Below are 22,329 nucleotides of genomic sequence, written 5' to 3'. Positions count from 1 at the left end.
CTAAAAGAATATGTTCCTTCTTATTCTAGCATAGAAATAATTTTAGTAATTGACCAAAGCACTCAGCACATTCAGCTAATTCTTCCTCTAAAGTACATTTGGACACTTCACCCAGAGCTGAGTTCAAAAGACCTTCGTATAATCTGAGAGATAATTTAAGTGCAATAAGACAGGCCGTCGTCCGCCTCCTCAGTCTACAGCTTTGTTGAACCTGGAACCAAAATGAAAAATACACAGCCGTTTTCAATCGCCTCATTCCACTCATAAAACAAACATCTTCCTGTAAAACTTGCAGCGTTAGCATGCTTTACCTTTAGACCACCAGAGGTACGTACATGAACACCTTCATTTTGAAATTTTTAACGTAGACCTTAAAGACACTGTCTCACAAGCATCTAAATAAACAAATACTTATTCAGCCTTTTATGCAAGGGCGGCTATAGGAAGTAGTCATTTTTATTTGAGTTAAAAATGGCAACAATTTAGATGATGTATTGAACTTCAGGTGTTTTCAGTTGACTGCTTTTCTTTTCTTCTTTCTACTTCTAAGCACCTTCATTATTCAAACCAGCAACATTTTCAGAGTGTGTCAATGTCACCTGAAGATGACCTTTGTCTTCTTTTTACCTTTTACTCTCTATAGATTTGCATTGTTTACACATTTTGTGTGGTGAACCACGGTGCGTGTGACTAAGCTTATTCACCAATTGTTCATGTCATGTGATTTTGGCACATGACTGTCACACATTAATGTTATTGTCTAATAAAGAGCGGTGCGGTGGAGACGTCACCTCGGCTTTACAGAGGAGAACAATAGATGATCTAGAAATGAATAATAAACCGGGATTACTCAGAGAAGCAGCAAAGAGTCACATTGTCACACTGGAGGAGCTGCTGAACCCCGCAACCCAGGTGGGAGAACAACAAGAGAGCCATTCTTGAGAGAAAAAAAAAAATCATTGCTCACAAGCCCTGTAGGGAAGTGAAAGTTGAGATGAAACCAAAAGTCAACGCGATGTCATGTGTGAAAGAAGGGAATCTGGTCAGAGTTTAGTTTATCGAAGAGAGAACATCACGCCAGACCAAGTTCCATGGGAAAAATTTTATTTATCAATATGCTGTAGTTTCCAAACTGGTGGAACGTTGTTTCCATTGTAGCTGGTGCCGACAGGTTACGCTGAGAAGTGGTAAATAAGTGAATGACAAGAAGAAGAAACAAAATAACATTGTGATTCGAACAAAAGGAAAGTAAATTCAACAGGTTTTTGCTTTCACATGCACATTGAGAGAAAAATAAATCATAATACTGTGGCTTTGAAGAAAAAAAAACCCCAGCAGAAACCACCTTACAGCATCCTTGTGCTAAATTAGGAAGGAGGGGACAACAAAGGAGAAGGGCAGCGGGAGGAGAGGGAGCATCTTTAAAACAAAAGACCGCCTGGGAGATAATGAGTGGTGTAAACCAGATGATTTATTGGCGAGCGCGTCACTGTCACGCTTTCATACGTGGCCTCGTTCTTTTCTCCGCTTCTCCTCCTCCCTCCTTCCCTCCTTCCCTGCGACCTTCCCCTTTCCGGCCCTCTGGACTTATAAAAACTGAAATCAGACTCTTCTTTTTGGGACCAACATCTTTTCGCTTTTGGCGTCGCCATGGGTGAAGGAGGCTCAAATGGAGCGAAATAACACAGTCTTCATATGCAGAGTTAAGCCGTGCCTCCAACATCATCATTATCATCATCATCATCATCATCATCATCATTCCAGCAACCTATCCCATTTCAAAGCCACTCGGTGACAAAGGTTCAGTCTGAAGATGTAAAAATTCCTGTTGAACGGCAACATAAAAAAAAGCAAACCCCCCCCTCTCTGAATCCTAATTTTATTTTATTATTATTAATATTAATATTTTTAAAACACGTGTGGTAACAAAGACTTTTTCGACAATACTGGATGCTGCGTAAAAGACAGCACATGTTGCAATATTCAGTTAAAAGTCTAAAGGAAAAAGAAAATGAAAACAAAAAAAAAACAAAGAAATTGCAAGGATTCATACAAAACACACTTTAGAAAGACGGCTATTTACAAACATCCTCCATTACAAAAATCTAATCTTAAATTCTTCTTATGAGCAGTGTTCAGGTGGAAATTAAATCTTAAACTGGGCTCTATCCATATATTTACATTTCTCTGCTTACTCTTTTTTTTTTTTATTATTATTTTTATTTTATTTTTTTTCATAATTCCTCCCGAAATTGAATAACACTAAGCGGTCGCTAGAATGAATGAAAATGAGATATGCTTTGTGGTAATTTGGTAATGACTCCCTAAGCTGGTGTAGATGAATAGAGGCGCGGTGATCCGAAACAAAAATATATGCTCTAGATGAGTTTTGCAGATGGGCGCATGCTGAGTTAAAACACAGGGACACACACACACACACACAAAAATCACCGGCAGCTGCTGAGGTTGTTAACTCAAGAGGTTAACGACACGCAAGAGCCACCGGAGTCCTCACCGAGTCTTCAAGCCGGGGTCGCCTTTTAACCCTGCAGCGCCTGTCCGAGGGTGATGTCAGCGCTGGTTGATGATGGGCTGGACTCTGTCGCTGAGTAAACGCTACGCACCCTAACCCTGACCGGAAACCAACCTGGACCCGTCAGTCTGGATGTGTTTGTGTTGGCGTGTGGGCGCAAACAACAGCTTGTCGTTACGTATGGCCCTCCCTAGTTCCTTTTTAATATGGCAAGACATGAGTGCCAAGTATTGGTATGCCGCAAAACCACAAAACCTTACCAAGTAATTTTGGTATAGTTTCTAGTGCAAATATCTTAGTGCGCCTGACATAGGACAAAAACGGACTCACGAGAATCGTTTAAGCAAGATGTACGGGCTTGTTTTACGTCAATAATTCCTTAATATTTATGAAAAAATACTAGTTATAAGCTAGATAATCAGCCAGTGAAGCTAGTAATTCTTCATCAATGATAAGAAGTTATGTATCAACTTAAATTAAGCCCATAATTCTCGCTGAAAAGCTGTTTATTATTTAGCCTTATTTCAAATATACCAAGATTTTTACCCTAAAAACTATAACAAAAATGGTAAGATTTTATGTTTTTTTCGGTACATAAAAATTGCTGCTTAAAAAGTCAGAATGATTAAAAGTTGCCAGGGAAGCCACTTTTTAAGTCAAGCCTGATGATGAGCGACTAAAAAAGTGGCGTTCCCAAGATCCAGGGGCAATTTTTTCTCCCGTGTTCATTTGGCATGAAAAGTTTTGATGACTTGATCGAACCGTACAGGGTGAGAAGGAGGCGTTCAAAACGCTGTGACTTGCTGGTGTAAAATATGGCCTTCTGTTCGGGGGGAGGTGTTCGCCTACTGTACAGCGCACGCCGCTTTTTACTTCATTCGTTCGTGTCATGCAGATGTGCAGCGGCTGTATGTTTATGACAAGGCAAAAAAAAAAAGTGACGTTCTATGATCTGATAGAACGTTTTCCTTGGCTTTTCATAAACAGGCAACAAGATCAATGAGGAAGGAGGTGCTCAAAATACGACTTGCTGGTGTAAAATCCAAAGTTTTCACTGACATTTTCCTGACTGACTAAACATCGCAGCTTTGCCGATATTTGGCACTAGTGGCTTGCCGTATATCAGACATCATTAGCTTTGACTGCAGTGCTGTATGCTCCATTAGAGGAGATGCTCAGTCCCAAAAAAAGAAAAAAACCTGTCTGTCACAGCAGCAGACGAAACTTGCACACATCCACTGAGTGAAAACTGCAAATATAAGCACAAATAAGCACCTATGTGTACACACACAAAAACATCCGCCTCTCCCTCCATCTATCTCCCTGCCACTCCACACTCGTGCAGCTGCAGTAAAATCCCGCCTTGCTGCTGTCGCCCTGGGCTGTGTGATAGCTGGGCTGCAGTGTCCTCGCTGAATATTCCACGCAGCATTTTTATTCACAGCACAGCCGGCGAGAGAGGCCTGCGAAAACGAAAGCGCCTCGGCCAGCCCTGCCTCACCCGTTCCCACCTCCATTATCCTCTCAGGTTAAGGCCGAATCACGGGAACAATTTTTCTCCCCTTCGTTCTCCCCCCCCCAATCGGTTGGCGAGAGTGGGCATGAAGATGGCACGTAGATTAGTCACAAGCTGACTCATCTGCAGATGGCGGCCAATTGGAATGTGATGATACTGTATTCCGGCTCTCCGTCCAAACCTATATGTGGGGCATCATACCTCTGTAGGCCAGCCAATCAGGGAGAGCCATCTGACCGACGCCCCTCAAACTAACATTTTTTTTGGATGCTTCAACTGTGGCTCCAGGAGATCAAGCGAACAAATAGCAACCTGCCTGCCTGTCTGAAAGCCGATCCGACGGTAAGATCTCCGATCGGTGCCAACTGGAGCACTCAAGAGTGTTTGTTAGATCTTGTCTATCAGTCGGCGCATCACCCTCTATTTTTTATTTGTCATGCTTAGGATACAGTATCTCAACGTCAAATCCAATAAAGTCTCCACACTTCTTAGAGAAACCGGTCTGGACATGTCCAACCGCACTCAACGAGGACACACCCTGAAATACACACACACACACAAATGTGCCAGAGCAACGCTGGAGCTCATTTCAACCGAGCAGGAGGGGAGGAATTCCACGTGCGCAACACACACACACACACACACACACACACACACACACACACACACACACACACCTGCAAACATACACACCTCAACAGCTAAGAGTCCAGGTTAAAGTCCGTCTTAACAGATTATAAGCGGCGAGATGGCGTGGGCAGTGAGGGGATGGGAGTCGTTATGACAATGGGTTTAGCTCTATACATTGTGCACTCGTAGGAAAAGTCTAACAAAATACAACTGCTTTGTGAACTTAATCAGGGTTCGAGGAAATCTCCTCCATCAAAAATAGTAAGTAAGGCAAACATCAGAGGTGCGTAAGGGAGAGGAGCACATTTTTCCACACACTGTGTAAAGATACCTGAGCTATCTGGAGAGTTTCCCTGGCCCAGCAACGGCGGGAGGGTGGGGAGGTAGGGCCCCCCACACGAAACGCGCACAGTGGCGCACACGTATACACACGTTGATGTTGTTTTTTTTTCCTTTCTTACTTGCTCACCAGCGGCACCCCCCGCCCTGCCTGCCTGCTTCCCGGCGGTTGTGTGCTGGGATGGTGTGTTTAATTGGGCGTAGCACAAGCTGTACTTCGGGGAGCCGAGATAAGTTATATCCTGTCCATTAGCAGGGACAGGGAAGCTAAAGGTCCATCTGTTGGTCCAGTCCAGAGTCTCCGGGAGTGGTTGGGGTCGGAGGGGAGATGCATACTGGTGGGGAGGTGAGGGAGGAGAGGAACGACGGTTGGGGTCTCTCATCAGTCAGCTCCCAACCCCGCTGGTGACTGCTCAGTACGTGTTTCTCCAGATTTGTGCAGCAGGTGGTACAAATAACAAGGAGGGGGGGTGGCTTCAAGTCCCCGAACTCCCCCCCTCAAAAAAAATTCAAAGGAAAACGTTCTTCCCAAGAACGTAAATCAAGCGCTCCTCTCTCCTGGCCGTCGCCGCTGGCTCCCCCGCAGCGCGTCAAACCTTGTAGTAGATGTTGGCAGGGCTCTGCGGCGGCATCTCCTGGACGATGTACACCGGGTGACCGTAGTCCCCGCTCACCTTCTCGTAGTGGGGGCAGTAGTTGTTCTCTGTCCGCAGGGGGATGATGATGTCGCTGGGCTCGGTGCCGGCCGTGCCGCCGGGCAGCTTGGGGTTGGACAGCGTGCTGAGCGACAGCGCCGACGGGCGGGCCTGCGAGTGCGCGTTTTTCCTGGAGCGCTTGCGCATCTTGATGAGGAGGATGACGAGGAGCAGGATGAGCACGAGGAAGATGATGCATCCAATGGCGATGGAGGAGAACACGGCCACCTTGGAGCTCAAGAAGCCGTCGGTGCTGGAGGAGGACCCGGGATCATCTTGGATCTTGGGGCCTGCAGAGAGAGAGACAGAGAGAGAAAGACAGAGCTTAAGGAGAGGAAGGTCACCAAAAGGCAGAGATAATTTATTCCTTTTCTGAGCTGCACAGAGGAAAGATTTTTGATGAACGGCAAACTATCATTCAGTTGTTTCCTGATGTACGTCTCTCCTTATTCCATGACTTGGACTTTACAGATTTATGTGAGCAACGCTTAAAGAATTTGCGAAAAAAATCTATTTCACCATATGTTTTGCAAACAAACACATAACCAGGCCTGCAAGTAACAAGTGATTTAGTTATCTATCAATTCTTCTGACGATTAATCAATTAGTAAATTAGTGGACGATTACTTCAATAATCAATTCATCATGATTAATCCGATTAATCGTCTCAGCAGTACAGATAACCCACTATGTTTTCTGCATTTTATCACTTTACAGTTACAAACTTTAGTGTGTTTTGTTATAGATGCGAAATACTAATAATTCGTTTAGTTATCGATTAATCTATTGATTATTATGATGATTAATCAGAGAAAAAATAAGCATATCCTGCTGATATTTCCTTTTATTCAATGTTAGAAATATATTTGTTGACTATTTTTGGGTTAACCAATTAATAATTGGATAGCAAAAGGTACCTAAAAGGAGATTTTGCTTTTACAGCATTTGAACTGTGTGAAGATAAAACCATGTCACATATTTAACAGAGGTTTTGTTTTTATTTTAAATGCACAAATTATATATTTATTTGTACCTTTTTGGCTTAATTATGGCTCAGAATATGTTGTTCTTTCAGTAGTTGACCTTTTTTTTGAGTCTGTATACTCTACTTATGATTACGAAACTAGTGGACGATTATTTCAATAATCGATTCATAATGATTATTCCGATTAATCGTGTCAGCCCTACACATAATCCCATTATGTTTTCTGCATTTTGTCACATTAAACCTACAAGCTTTACCATGTTTTATAAAGGTTTTATATGCTATGCTAACACAAGGCATTGAATAATCAGAAGGTGGATAGAAACGGACCAAAGCAGATTCTGTTTAGGGTGAATATCTTCCAGCTTTGTAGACGTAGAGACAGAAAAATTCTCCAGTTCCTTTTTTCTTTTCTTTTTTTCTGTAGCTCCAGCTCAGCCAGACAGGATGGAGAGCATCTGTTGCCACAGATCCCTAAATGGATTCAGGTCTGGATTTTGACTGGGTCACTCAAGCACATGGGTATGCTTTGATCTAAATCATTCCAGTTTGCGGCGTCAAACAGTATTTACTGCCTGTATGTCTGAGCAGCCTCACTATTCGTGCTGAAGACGAGCATCCCAACATGACGCTGCCACCGCCATGTTTTGCAAACACTGTACTTTGTGTAAAACTCATAGTTAGCTGAGTTGTGTTCATATTTTGGGATTTTTTTCATAAATATAGACAATATTCAAGTATGGGAACAATTATTAAGGTATATTCAATTTCATTCATCATCTTCTTCACACTGCTTTATTTATTTGCAAACTGCACAAAAAGAAACATCTAATTGCTGTTTTCTCGGATCGCCTCCACGAAGGCCGGATTTGTCGAGTGTACGGCTAATTGTTGCATCAACAGATTCTCCCACCTGAGCGGTGCATCTTTCCAGCTCTTTTGACATCTTGGCTGCTTCTCTGATCAAGTCGTCCGTTCAGGTGCAATGGTGTCTTTGTAGGTTTGCCAAAATGCTTAAAATCTTAGGATATTGTTGTACAATCTATCCATTCCATACCCCTTCACAATTATGGAGAACTCTGGTTTTGATCTAGAAGCCTGTGGTCGTAACGGGGAAAAAAGTGAAAAGGCATCAAGGGGATGTGAAGACTTTTTGCAAGGCACTGAGGAGTTGCCGTAAAAAGTGCAGCGTGCATAAAAGCTATCTGTTCTTTGTTTCCTTAATGTTGCATTTTAGCGGAAATATATGGAACGACTGAAGAAAGAGGTCGCATCACCGTTTGCTGGGTTGTGTTGCCAGTTAAATCTAACGTACCCAGAGAACTTTGATTGTTTGCTAGAAGAGACAATGCCTCTTTCCCCCCACCTGTTCCTCGTACTCCTTTATGAGTAACTTTCAAGAAGTCCCTTAGACCTCGCAGCCTCGCATTCACGGTCAGTCTGTCCTGACATGTACAGACCATACTGAATCAACTCTGAGTGCATCCCACTGAGCTCCCTTGATGTAATCTAATTGCATAAGCTCAATCAAAGCAGCCCCCCAAGCACACACACCCCGTTCCCTCACCAATAAAATCCGAAGTCGACACTCAGCACCACAAAGATTCCCGCTCTGATCTTTTTCCCCTTTTCTTTTTCCTTTTTATTTCGGGGGAGCGATGTGAGCGAGGGGCAAGTTGTTCGACATGTTTTGCGTGTCAGAGGCCAAGCGAGCGATGGAAAAACCAAATGTGGAGGGCACATCTGAACATCTGATTTTATTTTATCCTTTTGCTCGGGGGGTGAGGGAGTGGGGGGTTCAGGATGGGATGGGAAAGGGAATGACTGGCTCCGCCGGTGACTGAAATCCGAGAGGAACCAAATCTGTTTTCCATGTATGCATGCAGCTGCTGCCAAAGACCAGCACTCACCCCCCACACCAACCCCTCGCCTCAGCCATCACTCTTTTACTGTCCGTGACCCCTCCTCACCCTTGACACCCCCGCCGCCCCCCTCTTACTTCCACAGGCACACAAAAGTCTCATACCTCAGGAGCCTGCCAGCCCCGTAATGACTGTGTCTCCACACTCTGCCGGCCCCCGTTTGCACTTAACCATTTATTGATAAGGGGATAATCGTGCCTTGAGCCTCTATCGCAGCCGAACACCGTGATTGAAGGCTACCAATTCTGCTCTTATCGGGAGAAATCGGAGGCTGAGGGAACTTCGTACATTCTGAGAGAGCCGGGGAGAGAGGCTGTCAAGAAATTTCATTCCTGAAATATCAGCCCCCTCCACCCCGCCACCACTCGTCCTTCATTCCACCCTCACTTGACATAATAACTGATCCAACAGTGGCAGGCAGGTGAAAAGCCCCAAGAATACAGGGAAAAGTGACATAGGGACATCTTTTTTTAGAGCAGCTAATATCAAATAAGCAACTATTAAGAAAAGCGCCTCTTATCACATCGGGACAGGCGGAACAGTGTGAACTTTTGAGGGCAGAGGGGGAGTTTGTGGTGCACAAAGTTGTGGAGTAAGTCCAAAAAGTTCCCTGCAAAGCAGCCACTCTTCGGAGAAAAGAAGAAGAAGAAGAAGGAGAAGTGGTTCCTGTGGAGGGAGGCAGTGGCGAAGAAGATGCAGGTAAGAAATAAGAAACAGAGGCAGCTCAGATGAGATAAGCTTATCTTCATTTTGGGCCATACCAAGACAACGAGTGTTCTCAAACGGCCGGAGGCGCCTGAATGCATGACATACATGTAAAACCCCTTTAAAAGACTGTTAAAATACAAATAAATATCAGTGTCTGCATTCAATAAGTATGTCTTAGAGGGGCAGTTTTGTGTAAAATCAACGTTTTTGAGCTTCACATCAAGTTAGATGTTATTCCCTCATCAAAAACGCACCTGGATTCTTCCATGAATGCTTGAAAAAAATACTTTAATCTCCATGGCAACCATTCAGTGGAAAATGCCTGGTTGGACCCAGCGCCCGCTTTGGCCTGCAAAGGTTCCAAGCTTCTGCCTCACAGATCACCCCTCCCCCACGACTCCACTCCTTCAGACTAGCCACCAGCAATTAGCAAACGCCTGATGGAACTACGAATCTGCTGAGATTATTATACGAGCTACTTCCCAGTGCGGCGCTGGTAAAACTTTGTTAAAGAGTTAATAGAGGAGCCATTTTGTGATGACTTTCTGAAGGCGATGTTTCAGAAAGGGCAGAAGTTTTTAAAGAGACAGAGACCCAATTTCAAGGCATTATATTAAGAAGTAAAATTTCATGGACTATAAGCTGATATCAAGTAAGGCTGAGTATGAAATACTGCCACCTGCAGGTGAGAGTTAGCACTTAAAGCCAATGTTTTTACACTTTACACAGAAAATAAGAAATACCCTCAAAACTAAACATTAGCTCGAAAAAATGCGGGGATTTGTTGATTTTGTGAGATTTTCCGCGACCTCAAAAAATGTGGAGTGACTGGTCGATGTCAACAGATAGCAACTGCTTTGATTAGACTGATTTAAGTGCCTCTCTAATGAGATTTAAGGCAGGTAATGTAATAAAAAGGTCTGTCGTCAAGTCTCCCAGCATGCAGCACACTCCCCGTGTGACTCAGGGCGAGCTGTTTGTTTAGGGTGTGGTTTTATGTCTTTTCATCACAACCTGCATTTTGGAGAGTTTCACTCTATCCTGTCAGCAACTCTAGCTTTGCAAACACTCCAGCCTGCTGAGTTAAGAGTTGCCTGAAGCGTGTCAGAGCCATATGAGGAATAGCATACTTTGAAAGGCTAAACTATTATTTTTAATTTTCTCCCTGGAGACCGAATGTGATGAATTACTAGCGCAGCCTTCAGGATGTAGGTATTCTGTTTGAAAAAGTTTTTTGATTTTTTTTCTTTTACGTTTGCTCGCTAAGCTGAATGATGTCATGTATTTATGACAGAAGTGAACAGATGAAGGGGAAACAGTTAAAAATGAGAGCGGCAGCCGAGATATCCGTGGTAACGGTTGGGAGGACCTGCCGGGATCCGACGCTCAGGTGGAAGAATCCGTTGCCACAGCAACTAGATATGCATGTCATAAATCTGGCCTGCATAGAGGAGTGGCTAAATGAAAGCTAAAATATTCAGCATATGATTTGCAACAACATGTGAAAGAGTAGAAATAAGGGTGGTGGCAGTATTATGATGTGGGGAGATGTTAGCTGGGAAAAGGAAGTTACTCATGGGAAGCAGACGTGTTTAAATCTGCAAAAGGAAAACGATGTCAAACTGGGGCAGAGGTTCAAATTTCAGCAGAACAACAAACCCTGAGAAACAAAAAAAACAGCTTGTGCTGAAAACAATGTAAATCTAGTAGTAGACAGAATTTAGCCCTTTGGAGCCATATTAAGCCAAATTAAGTCTGGTCTTAGTTAAATCTTGTTGCATTTCTGACTCACCAATGAAGTCATAGAGCAATGCTTCATGGGCTCTTATGTCTTTAAGGAAGCTCTTCTTACCCCTGGTTGAAATATTTATCTACGGAAGTGAATTAAAGTGTCATTTTGATATGCACAAACACTGATTGCCTTTTGTTGCTTGAAAGAAAACCCTAAATAGGACGTTCATCGCTAGAGACGATGAAATGTTTTCAACTTGTCTTACGTCTCCAACTCAAAATTAGATCTGATTAGGTCTGAGACGATTAATGTGATTAATCGTCAATCAATTTAGCAATCGGTAAATCATTCACTGGAGTATACAGACTCAAATATATATATATTTTCTGAAAGGAGAACAACCTCAGAGCAGCAATCAATACAAAACATATGTAGAATTTACATTTAAGATAAAGAAAAACACCTTTGTATGTAAATTTGTTCCACCCAGAGCTCCTCAAGTGGCATAGTTTAGCTTAACCTGGATTAAATTCAGTAATTGTCAGATTAAGCGCCTTTTGCTTCACTGTACGGATGTTAAGTTGAGACAAAAGGAGTGAGTTTTTCACATGTTGACGTTGACAAGTCTTCCTTTAGCTACAGATGCAGATACACAGAATAAGGTGTACATGAATGCTATGTTATTGCATTTTGGGCAACAAAAGACTTATTTTTTTATTTAAAGGAATTGAGTTATTTGCATTTCTTATGTATTTCGAATATTGTATAAAAAGGCTTAAGTGGTTAAGTGAAAAATGTGCAAAATGTTGACTTTTTTTCAGATCAATTCATCAATCGTCAGAATAATTGATAGAATAACTGACAGTCTACAATAACGATTACAATAATCAGTAGTTTCAGTTCAGATCTGGGGGCAGAAGGTGGGTGACCAATACTCTGATACAGGATCAGGGGATTCCTGCAGTAAAACATGGTAGTGGCAGCATCATGTTGTGGGGACTGACGAGAGGACAGTACCCAAAGACTTGATACAGGCAGAGAAACAATTATATGGTTTAGATTAACACATACTCGTGTGTCAGTAAGGCCTAGTCAAAGTCCAGCAACAAATCCAGCCAAGAATCCGTGAAAATGTGTCGCCGTGGACGCTCTCCATCCAATCTGACCCAACTGGAGTTACTCAGCTCAGAAAAATGGGCAAATATTTCAGTTCCTTGACAGCGAAAGCTAATGGCTGGGGTGTCTGTGACTGCGCTCACCAGGGATTCCTGGCATCACAGGCCCAGTCTTACTCGGGTCGGGCAGACCGGAACTGCTGGTCTCTGGTATTGAGTTGTCCTCCGGGGTTTCCGGAGCCTCCGGGTTCGCTGCGTCTGGGTCTGTGGGAAAACAGAGAAGAAAAGGAAAAAAAAGAGAGAGAGAGAGAGAGAGAGAGAACACAAAAAAAAGTCAGCCTTGGAAAGCCGCATGCGATGAATTACAATGACTTGTTCCTCTGCTACAGCAAAGGATTATGCTTATTATCTTTTGATATATCTTTTATACACAGAGACGGTTATCTTCGCCTGTGTCAGAAGGGAAGATGAAAGCAGGAAAAAAAGAGAGGAAGGGTTTGGTGGGGGGTGTAGGGGGGATTTGCGAACGGCTGTGAAACACGCAGATATCCCTGTCCTGTTGTAAAAAAAAAAAAAAGTGAGCTCACATCTACATCAGCAGCTCCTTCAGCAAACACTCAGACAGGCATTTCCAACACCGACACACTCGTGAGAGCCTCCCACACACACACACACACACACGCACACACACGCCCACCCCTACACACACACACACACAAACACACACCTTCAATATACTTACAATACACTCAGGCCTGGCAGAATGGGGGTAAAGTAGTTATATATTAACTTTTTATTGTTTTACATTATTCATCACGTTAAAAGGCCATAATATGCCTTATTTATTGCCCTGGCTTTAACTCTGCTAGAAGAGGCACACTTCACAGGGGGCAGGGGGGCAGTGGGGGTAATAAGAGGACCGGAAAAAAGGACGTTGTGGTAGATGAGGAGAGAAGAAGAAGGAGAAGGAGAAGAGGAGGGGCGGGATTGTATGAGCTCTGAGGGGAGCGCAGAGGAAACAGACAGTTTATCTGACTGTCTGTTGTGATTTCAGCACACACACTTTGAAAGCTTGGCTGCAGCAAACAGTGGAGGGTCTTCCAGCGGGGTTTTTCTTCTTCTTCTTTTTTTACAAGGGGTAGAAGACAGTCAGACACTATTAAAAGATGGATTCCACAGGAGTCCATCAGATATTTCTGCCACGCCGCGGACCTTATCTGCATCTGCCCCAAGGCCCACTCAGAGGGCTGTGAGGAGAGAGAGAGAGAAAGACAGAGAGAAAGAGGAGGGGGCAGAAAAAGGGGGCTCGTGGGGAGGCAATTTGTATTCGAGTCCCCCGTGGGAAGTGTGTGTGGCCAAGCACGGGCGGATGATAGGAAGGGGGCCAGTCATTCTGGCAGGAAATTTTCTATTTCCAAGCAATTATGGCTAAATCCTGAGTCGAAATGAGAAATGATTTGGGTGTGGATGGGAAGATAAAAAAAAAAGGAATTGGACTATGGTGTCTCTTTCTTCTTCTTCTTCTTCTTTTTTTTAATGCTGTTGCATGGGATGGTGGAGGCTCCTCTGCAGCTCCATCTTCTCCATGTCCCGACCGCAGCCTCAACTCGGCGCTGCTGCAATCAGCGCCGAACTTAGCCGTGAGCTGTTGTGCCTTGTCAATAATTGATGAGAGAAAGACAGGAGTGAGAAGTGGGAACATTCACGCATGACAGAAAGGCGTAGGGGTGGAGGTGGGGGGTTATGCGTGCGGACAGCACTGATCTGACTCACTACGAAGCGCGCACGCGCCCAGGCACTGAGCATGTGCATGCCGCGGCCTAATGTTCTGACCCCCTTTTTTTTTTTTTTTTTTTCCCTGTGCGTGCTGTTTGACATTTTCCTTAGCTAGGCAGACAAGCAACTAACTCAGAAGTGCCAAGCTACCAGAAGGAGGGGAGACGCTGAGGGGAGGAGGGGAGACGATGATGATGGAGTGACAGAGCGGAGAGACAGGGATGTCGGGAGACGTAGATGGAGGGAAAAACACGAGGAGGGAGAGATGCATGCGTGGCAGTGAGTCAACATATTTCTAATGAGGAAGGTGACATGGGAGAGAGGCTGCTGAACAGCAGAGGATTTATAAATGATGAGCTTCCCATTCAGGCACTTTCTCTTCCTTTTTAGTGTTTGTTTTTTTGGGGGGGTTTTTGCAGAAAAGAAAAACAACAGCAAAAAAAAAAAAAAAACCCCAGACATTTAAATAAGTGACATAAAGACCATGATTTTTACCATTTAATGCGATACACCAACGCATGTTTGTGCGCAACAGTGAATTGGAACCAAGGCTAATGCATGGTTTTCGATCGTTTACAAAGAAATCTTTGAAGTGTGGTGTGCAGATGTTATTCTGGGCCCCTCATCTGCTACAAAAAATAGCATTACATTTCAGCTTTCAAGTTTTCTTTTTTCTAAGGGTTTTCTAGGAACTGGTCACCGTTAGTCAACGGTGACTGGACAGGAAATACACACCAGAAACACAAAATCTAAAAGTATTTTTGCCCAGATTCAAGAGCAAATATGTCTGTACTCCTGAAATAAGACAAAGCTAGTCTACAAGTAATTTTTCAGCAAGATATTGGATGGTGCTTCAGTTCACCTGGCAGATTATTTCACTCATAAAGTGGGAACAATGTCTTATTATAAGTGAGAAAAAATCTGGAACCTGACCTAAAATCAGCTCCTATATCTTGCTTAAAAGTTACTTGCAAGTTAGTTTTCTTTCATTTCAAGAGTACTAAAGTATTTACGCTGGAAACTAGACCAAACCTACTTGGTAGGATTTTGTGTTTTTGCAGTGTATGACCCAAAACCAGGAATAGGACCGAGTAGAACCAGATTGAGGACTTTGGCCTCTGCAAACTGAGTTTTGAACAATTTGCATTTCTCTCACAATTATGCACTACTTTTAGTATTTTTTTTCCCCCTGTCAAATCACCAAACATTGAAGCTTCCTTGACGTCAAAATGCTAAAAAGACAAATACTGGCAAACACACATGCATCATAAATGTGTCTCTAAAAGAATCGGTGCACATTTTATACTGGAATCAATCTCCAAAGTACACAGCACAATGTGCAGAAAGATTGGAAGCGGACTCAGGAGAGAGGGGCGGGGGATGGAGGGCGATCTTGGCGAGCAGAAGGCACTGAGCTGCGGAGACGGAGGATGTTTGAATCGAACACACAATAACATCTGGGGTCAGAACCGAGCGGGGCTTTGGTTTTTATTGTGTTTGCTAAGACAAAACACAGTGTGGCTGCAGAAGGAAGCGCCTCGGGGGGGGAGTGAATAATGTCTGTTTTCATTATTGATTAGTCTAGTGAGGGTTTTTATGTGTAATTTTAGAGAAGAGACGAAAAAAATATGCAGAAATATTGCCCTGAGGCGCGACTTTTTTAAGTTTCATCAAATAGCTAATAAAAGAGAGAAAAGCCTCAACTACCAGAACTCTCTCTTAAAATATGCATTTTATTTATATATATTATTTGTTAATGTTTTATCTGTACTAACACTGCATTAAAAAGAGAATGCTAGCAGAAAGGAAGTGCAGCCGCTCGTAAAGTGGAAATAGTGAGGAAAAGTCCCCTGAAATGCATAATGTCAAAGTACTTTCTTATATGCCACCTATTCGGTGTTAAAGTAGGCCCTCATTCTGGGAATTATATTTGACATTTTCAGCACTTTCTGCACTTACAGCAGCCAGCTGAACAGCAAGAGTAGGGAAAAGAAAAATCCAAACTACATGTGGAGGATGGCCACCCTTGAAACTTATTGGAAGAAAAAACAACAACAAAACAATCTCTTAAAAGAAGCCAAATCAACACCCTGCTTCTAATAGCCCAGTGGGCTGGACAGGCGCATTACGCATCCCAGCCCCAGAAACCGACTTTTTGAAAGTAGCAGCAGCTTGCATCTTTCCAAAAAAGGGTTTTTAGGGCACATCAACTGTGAGTGACAGCTCCGGCGGGGGAGCGTTTTTGGGTAAGGAACGCACGGCTCTGCCGAAGTTGAGGAACAGCCGGGAGCCACGGCAGCAGACCCCGACTGAGAGGAACTTTCCTGGAAGTTTCCTGGAAAACGAGCCCCCTCACCCCCACGAACCCATCTCGTTTTCAGCTCCTGTTAGCCAGAGAATATGGAACTGTTTCTCCTTGATAGCTCTATGTTGCCCCGCCTGTGCTCACGCAGCGTTGTTGTCAGCCCCCGCCACGCAAGAGTCGCAATCCCAGGCCATCGGTTGCTCAAAATGACCTACATGGAGAGCAGACGCAGAGGCTGTCTGTCTCTGAGATAGCTGTGGGTATTTTTTTCAATGCATCTGCTGAATTTGTTCCCGCTCAAACCTTGCTAGCATCAGCAGCTTGTTAGTTTCTACTCCCCCACATTCTGCACAGGATACAATGTTGTCATCTCACTCTCTGGCACATCCACAGATTCCCACACACGCTTCATTTTCAATTTTTTTTATTTTTTTTTACAGTGTCTCTTCAGTTTATTTCTGATTCAGTGAGATCCAACTCTTAGTCTGGAATCGGATCGTCGTGGTGGGCAGATGTTCCTCTTACTGTCTGTTTGGGTCAAAACAAACCCCTCTGACTGTTTACACAGCAACACATCTGTGTACTGTACTCTGTCAAAGCCGGGATGTAGAGGTCCGGATCGCGAAGCGGAGCAGCGTGGAAAAGAGAAATGCGTGATGCGAACCAAATGCCGCGTCCAAGAATATCTAAACAAAACTTGCCTGTTTACCTCCAGCGTTTTTAAGATGACGTACGCCCCGGGCCGCGCACTTACGTGGAAAATTTCAAACACGCGATCGCAGGGCGAGAATCACAGCCGAGGAACATCAGAGGGCAACTCCTGCAACTTGGAAGTGGAGTTATTCCACGCAAGTCATCAGTCATTTGTTTGTTATTTCTTTTCTATACAACTTGCGCGTGCTATTCATTGGTATATGAGAGTCATTCAACGTGTCTCGATTCCCCCCGTGGGGCTGGGTGGGCAACGTGGATACGATCATCTGTCATAATACGGGCCTATGTAATCGTATATCGCGGCGTACACAGCGGCGGTCCGTTTTCCATCAGTGCAACTCGAAACTTTACATCCAAAATTCCTGGCCAGGAATTCGATGGCGAGCTAATCGGTTCACTTCATCACGCTGCAGAGCTGCAGAAATTGAACAGCGCGGTGCATGCAGGGGTCCTGAGTAGTGGTCGCTTCCCACAAACAGAAACCCCCACGAGTAAACCGATAATTATCGTCTCTCACTTTTAATTATGATCAAGCAGTTTTACCGCACTTGACATCTGTGAGTTACACTGTGAGCTGCTTCGTTTTTGGTTAAAGTTTCTGTTTTTCTTAGAAGTCTGGCTGCATGGAGTTTCCATGTTCTGCTTGTTCAAGCATTAGTTCTCTCCAGGTACTCCAACTTCCTCCTGCAGTCCAAAAACATGGCTGTTGGGTTAATTAGTAATTCCAAATTGTCTTTAAAGTACATAATTTTTGATACAAGTGTGTAGAATGACGTTCAAATAAATATTTTAATACAAAAGAGCAAAATTACAGTGAAATATTTTGAAAAGGGTAACTTTAATTTAAAAACATTAAATAGGTGGGGGGAAAATCTGCCATATTTGATTGTCAAATTTGGCACCTCACAACAGGGAGAGACATTACTTTTACTTTTCTCTGTCACTAAAAGTTTTTAATTAACAGACCATGGAAAATATTGAATAACTGCAGAAGTCAAGTTATCTAAGGTGCTCTTCAAAATAGTAAAATCTAGAAAACATGCCATTCCAGTACGGTAGTGTGAAATGTGTGTTCCTAAGTCAGGAAATGGCTACATGAAAGTAACTACTTGTCTAAACTTGTCTATCTAGACTGTCAGTGCAATAATTAAAAGGCTTAAAGGCAACTGAGGTAAACATGGCTGGACAAGGACCCATATTTATCTCACCGCCACACTCAGGAGGAAGAATATCTCCAAAGCAGGGAATTAGTTACATCCTAGAGCCGTAAAGTCTCCACAGTTAGTTAAAGGGTTTTGAACACATCTTTACCAAATCTTGCCAATAATTGTAGAGGATGCTGTAGTTATTGAGAAAAAAAAATCTTATAAAGAATTTATGAAACCCAAAGTGGTCCTTGAACTTTATATGAAGATGAATTACCTTGGTTTGAATTGTAATATCTGAGGTTCTGCTCATTTGTATAATATTTGATATGGATTTATTCATGAACACTTTACCTATCTCCACTTCGGAGTAGATAAATCCAATTGACTGTGACACTATCATCAGATAATATGAGCAAAAAGCTCAGAAAGCAGTTAATTGTAAAAATATTGTAAGCGAGACACATTTCAGCTGCCTCATTTATGAGCCAATTATAAAATCTCCAAATGAACAATGAATGAGAGAAAGAAAAAACATGGATTCTTTGTTTCTCCAATCTTCTTCCGGACTCTGGTACCTTGATTTTCCAAATAAAAAATAATGCACTTCATTTTTTTCTTCTTTACTTTCATGTGAAAAGATAAATTTGAACCACTAAGAAGTGGTTCTGTCCTTTCTCTCCTTAACCCAATGAAGACGGTTCTGACATTGTCACTGGTTCAGGAGCACTAACATGAGGAATGTGACAGTTTAAGTCTTCATTCTGAAAATTTGTCCGTCATAGTTTTTGAAGCTCTGACATTAAACACCACCCACACTTTGTGAATCTCCCCCAAATTCTTGAATTTTCTTTGCTACATAATGCTGTGATTATCCCAGTTGATTGTGGACCCTTTTCTACAGTTATTTCTTTCCCTCAGATCTCTAATAATTGTATGCTTGGAAACACACCACTGTGAGCAGCCAGCTTCTTTAGAAATAGTCTGAAAAAAAGCCATGAGCTTTAAGTGACATTCATCAAAATTAACAGATATCAACAGAAATAAATGCTTAAACTACTTCACTATATTACAGAAATGAATTTCACATTTTAGTTTTACTTTCTGAATTGAACTGCCAATTAATTGATTTCAGACGTTCAAATTTATTGTAATGCATTCGTACATCCCGGACGAGCCCCCACTGATTGAAAAATATGGCTGAATGTTGCCAATGAAAGAGAAATATCAACTCGTATAACACCAAGAATGAGTGAGACGCGTCAGAGGGTGCAGATAATTTGGGTAATGGCATTTATGGTTGTTATTACATTTATGCATAACACAGTACACTATAAAAGGAACCAGCTAACTAATTAGATTAATTATGTAACCTTACAGAAATTGGCTTTATAGCTTTCTGCTCTCCTACTCATAAGGGCTATGGCATAAGCTATAATATCACTGTAATTGCCATGTAATGACTTCAATTCTAAAACCCACACTTCTATTTTGACAGAAGGGCAACACAGTGTGACAGAAATCAAACTGTCTGTTTTTCAAAACACTTCAAAAATTTGATGAAAGTATTTCTTTAACATCAAAAGCCTGTCAACTTCATTATTTTATTAAAATTTAAATGTGATATAGAGGTCGGTAACAATTTTGAAAGAAAAATTGGAGAAAGCCTGCTGGCAAGTGTATTACGCAGAGCAGCTTTACAGTTCCAGAGATCGCGTCTCGTCGGACGCTGCTGGCGGACATAGTCACGGCAGGCACACACGGCGTTAAATGGAAATGTCACACCAAAGTGAAACATGGCTTCAAGGCAGCAGCGCTTTTCTTTGTGTTCTACATGTGAGGTGAGCGCACATTTACCTTGCCCGACTTTCATGATGACTTTCATGGCTCGGCTCTTGCACACGCCTCCCTCGCGGTTCTCCAGGCCCTCGATGGTGCCGTTGGAGGTTGCTGGAGGGCAGAGGTGCGGGGGGGTGGGATGGAGGAGGCAGGGTGAAGGGAAGGGTGAAGGGAAGAAGGAAGGCAGAAGAAAGAGGAGAGATGATGACACGTTGGTTAATGAGCACGTCCATAACGCACAGAACTAATCAATATTTACGACAAGCTCTGATTAGCTGTTCCAGTGATTAGCAGTTCTCACCCTCAATCAGTGGCCAGCCCTTCTCAACGCCACCTCTTATTAACATAAGATAGTGAAGTCAAATGAAAAGGAACAACATTACAGTCCACTGAGGTGGCGAAGTGGAACTTGGTCAGACCTCAAACAGTGTGTGCAAGTTTGTGTGTGTTTTCTGTTTAGTTTAGCAGTGAGGCACGGCTGCGAAAGCTCCAGCTGCCTGCCCAGTCCTTCGAGCAGCTAACTCCCTCTGGGCCACATGTGTCACCACTTGCTGGTAGTGCAGTGAGCTAAATGCCTCGCTCAAAGTTCTTGCTGCATCCATTTCTAAATTAGTGCACGGACACACGGAGTGTCTCTGCTCGTTTCAAAGCCCGGCTCTGATCTGGCCGAGGAAGGAGAGTTTAGGGGTCCGGCGTTGTTTATCCAATGTCACGGTCTCTTCACGCGCCGCGACACAATTGGCTGTCTATTTTCAGACCCATGATAATGACCCGGGGAGACAGAGTGTGACTCCGACCTTAGCACTGAGCAGTTAAGCACGAGGCTGTATATGTGTGTGCGTTGGGACATGAGACGATTGGCTCTAAGTTTGGAATTCCCCAAATGATCTCCATGTCCGCTTACTCTGCTACTTTCCTTCCTCTCAATTGCTTTTGTTTCTCTTCCCCGCCTTATCCATCTAGGTCTCAAATCATTCCACTTTTTATATATACATATCTGCAATGTCTGCCTCTCCCCTCCCTTTCCCTCCCTCTTAACTCAATAACCATCTCCCAGGGTGATTGCTTCAGATGGCACCATCATTATGATGACATTGTCTTGGAGAGGATGCTTATCTAATGACAGCACAAAGAGAAGCAAACTTGGCTACTGGGCAGAGGAAAGAGGGGAGGGGATGTGGGTCCAAACAATGCCCGACAAACACTGGAATACTTACTGGCATGGCTGAATCAATGATTCTACATAAGATTACTTGCTATAAACTCCTGTATCAAGCTGTTGAAATGTGGCTGTGGAGCTATGGAAAAACACACACACACAAGAAAAGAAAGGCTCATCTAGTTTATTCATGTCCTGTCATTCCTAAGTGTTATTAATGCTGACATTTTGTCACCTCCCCCCATCCCGAGGGATTCCAGCTTTTTTACTTCAGAGAAATTGAACAAAACGAAATAATGAACAGCACTAATATTGTGTTACGCTATCAGATGGCGCTCGGCCTCTAAATTACGAGGGCAAGCACAACATTTTGCTAGCGTAGTCGGAGTGCGTGATAATTTGCGAGGCTCGCTGTGATAACATCTTGTCAGGAGCTCTTTGCCGAAATCAACCAAGCCCCCGTTTCCCCCCCTTAAATTCTGGTGTAGACTCAACACAGCTGAGTGAAGCGGACACTGAAATATACAGGAGGGGCCGGGACAACTAAGTGCCGTGCACGAACAGAACAACATTTCAAATTTATGTGCAGCATCAATGTGAACGAGCACTCCAGGCTTAGAGAGCCCGGTGAGTTATCTACATCCTATAATGTATAAAAGCTGCGGCATTATTTCTTTTAAGTAAATGTTAAGTAGCTTTACCTAAACAATACATCAAACTAAATTTGTTGGATGAGATTTGGTAGGTCTGTAAGATTTTAAACAGCTGTGAGTCACTAAAGTGTTTTATCTGAATGAGCATTAAAAGAGCTTCAGTTTTTTACATTTATTTAATTTACAATAAAAAGTGAACCTAGAGCAGGATGTTCATCACAAAAACTGACACAATTTTCAAGTTTTACCAGACATTACCAGGAAATTTAGCTTTATTGTGAAAAATTTGAGTCAAGTGATAATTTATTAGCAAGAAAATGACAATAACCCTGGCCAAGGAATTGTTGAATAAAAACAATACAGAATTTGAGATTTTTTGGTGATATAAACCACCAAACAGGACTCTTGCATATTTCTTATTACAAAATTCTGCACTTTTCTAGACTTCAACTAAAAGATATTTGTGCATTTGATTTATATGAATATTGTTTGAATCACATTATTTTCAAATTACATGCAGCCCAAGTCCTGGATATAACCACTGAAGCCGTGGTAACAGGTAT

General features: G+C 42.9%; 1 protein-coding gene across 1 annotated transcript in view; it reads right to left on the bottom strand.

The window, feature by feature from the left end:
• Positions 1-1,087: 1,087 nt before the first annotated feature.
• Positions 1,088-22,329, bottom strand: part of LOC102216434 (ephrin-B1-like) — an 81,290-nt gene continuing 60,048 nt past the window's right edge. The window contains exons 3-5 of the mRNA XM_023328334.1: positions 19,973-20,065; positions 12,320-12,439; positions 1,088-6,003 (exon numbers count right to left, since the gene is read on the bottom strand). Coding sequence (XP_023184102.1) covers positions 5,609-6,003; positions 12,320-12,439; positions 19,973-20,065 — 608 coding nt within the window. The 3' untranslated portion in view covers positions 1,088-5,608. The remainder of the gene's footprint in view (positions 6,004-12,319; positions 12,440-19,972; positions 20,066-22,329) is intronic.

The sequence above is a fragment of the Xiphophorus maculatus genome, chromosome 23 (genome assembly GCF_002775205.1).
Source record: "Xiphophorus maculatus strain JP 163 A chromosome 23, X_maculatus-5.0-male, whole genome shotgun sequence".
In the NCBI taxonomy this organism is placed as follows: domain Eukaryota; kingdom Metazoa; phylum Chordata; class Actinopteri; order Cyprinodontiformes; family Poeciliidae; genus Xiphophorus; species Xiphophorus maculatus.
Note: the sequence above shows the minus strand (reverse complement) of the source record. Positions and strands in the feature narration are given on the sequence as shown.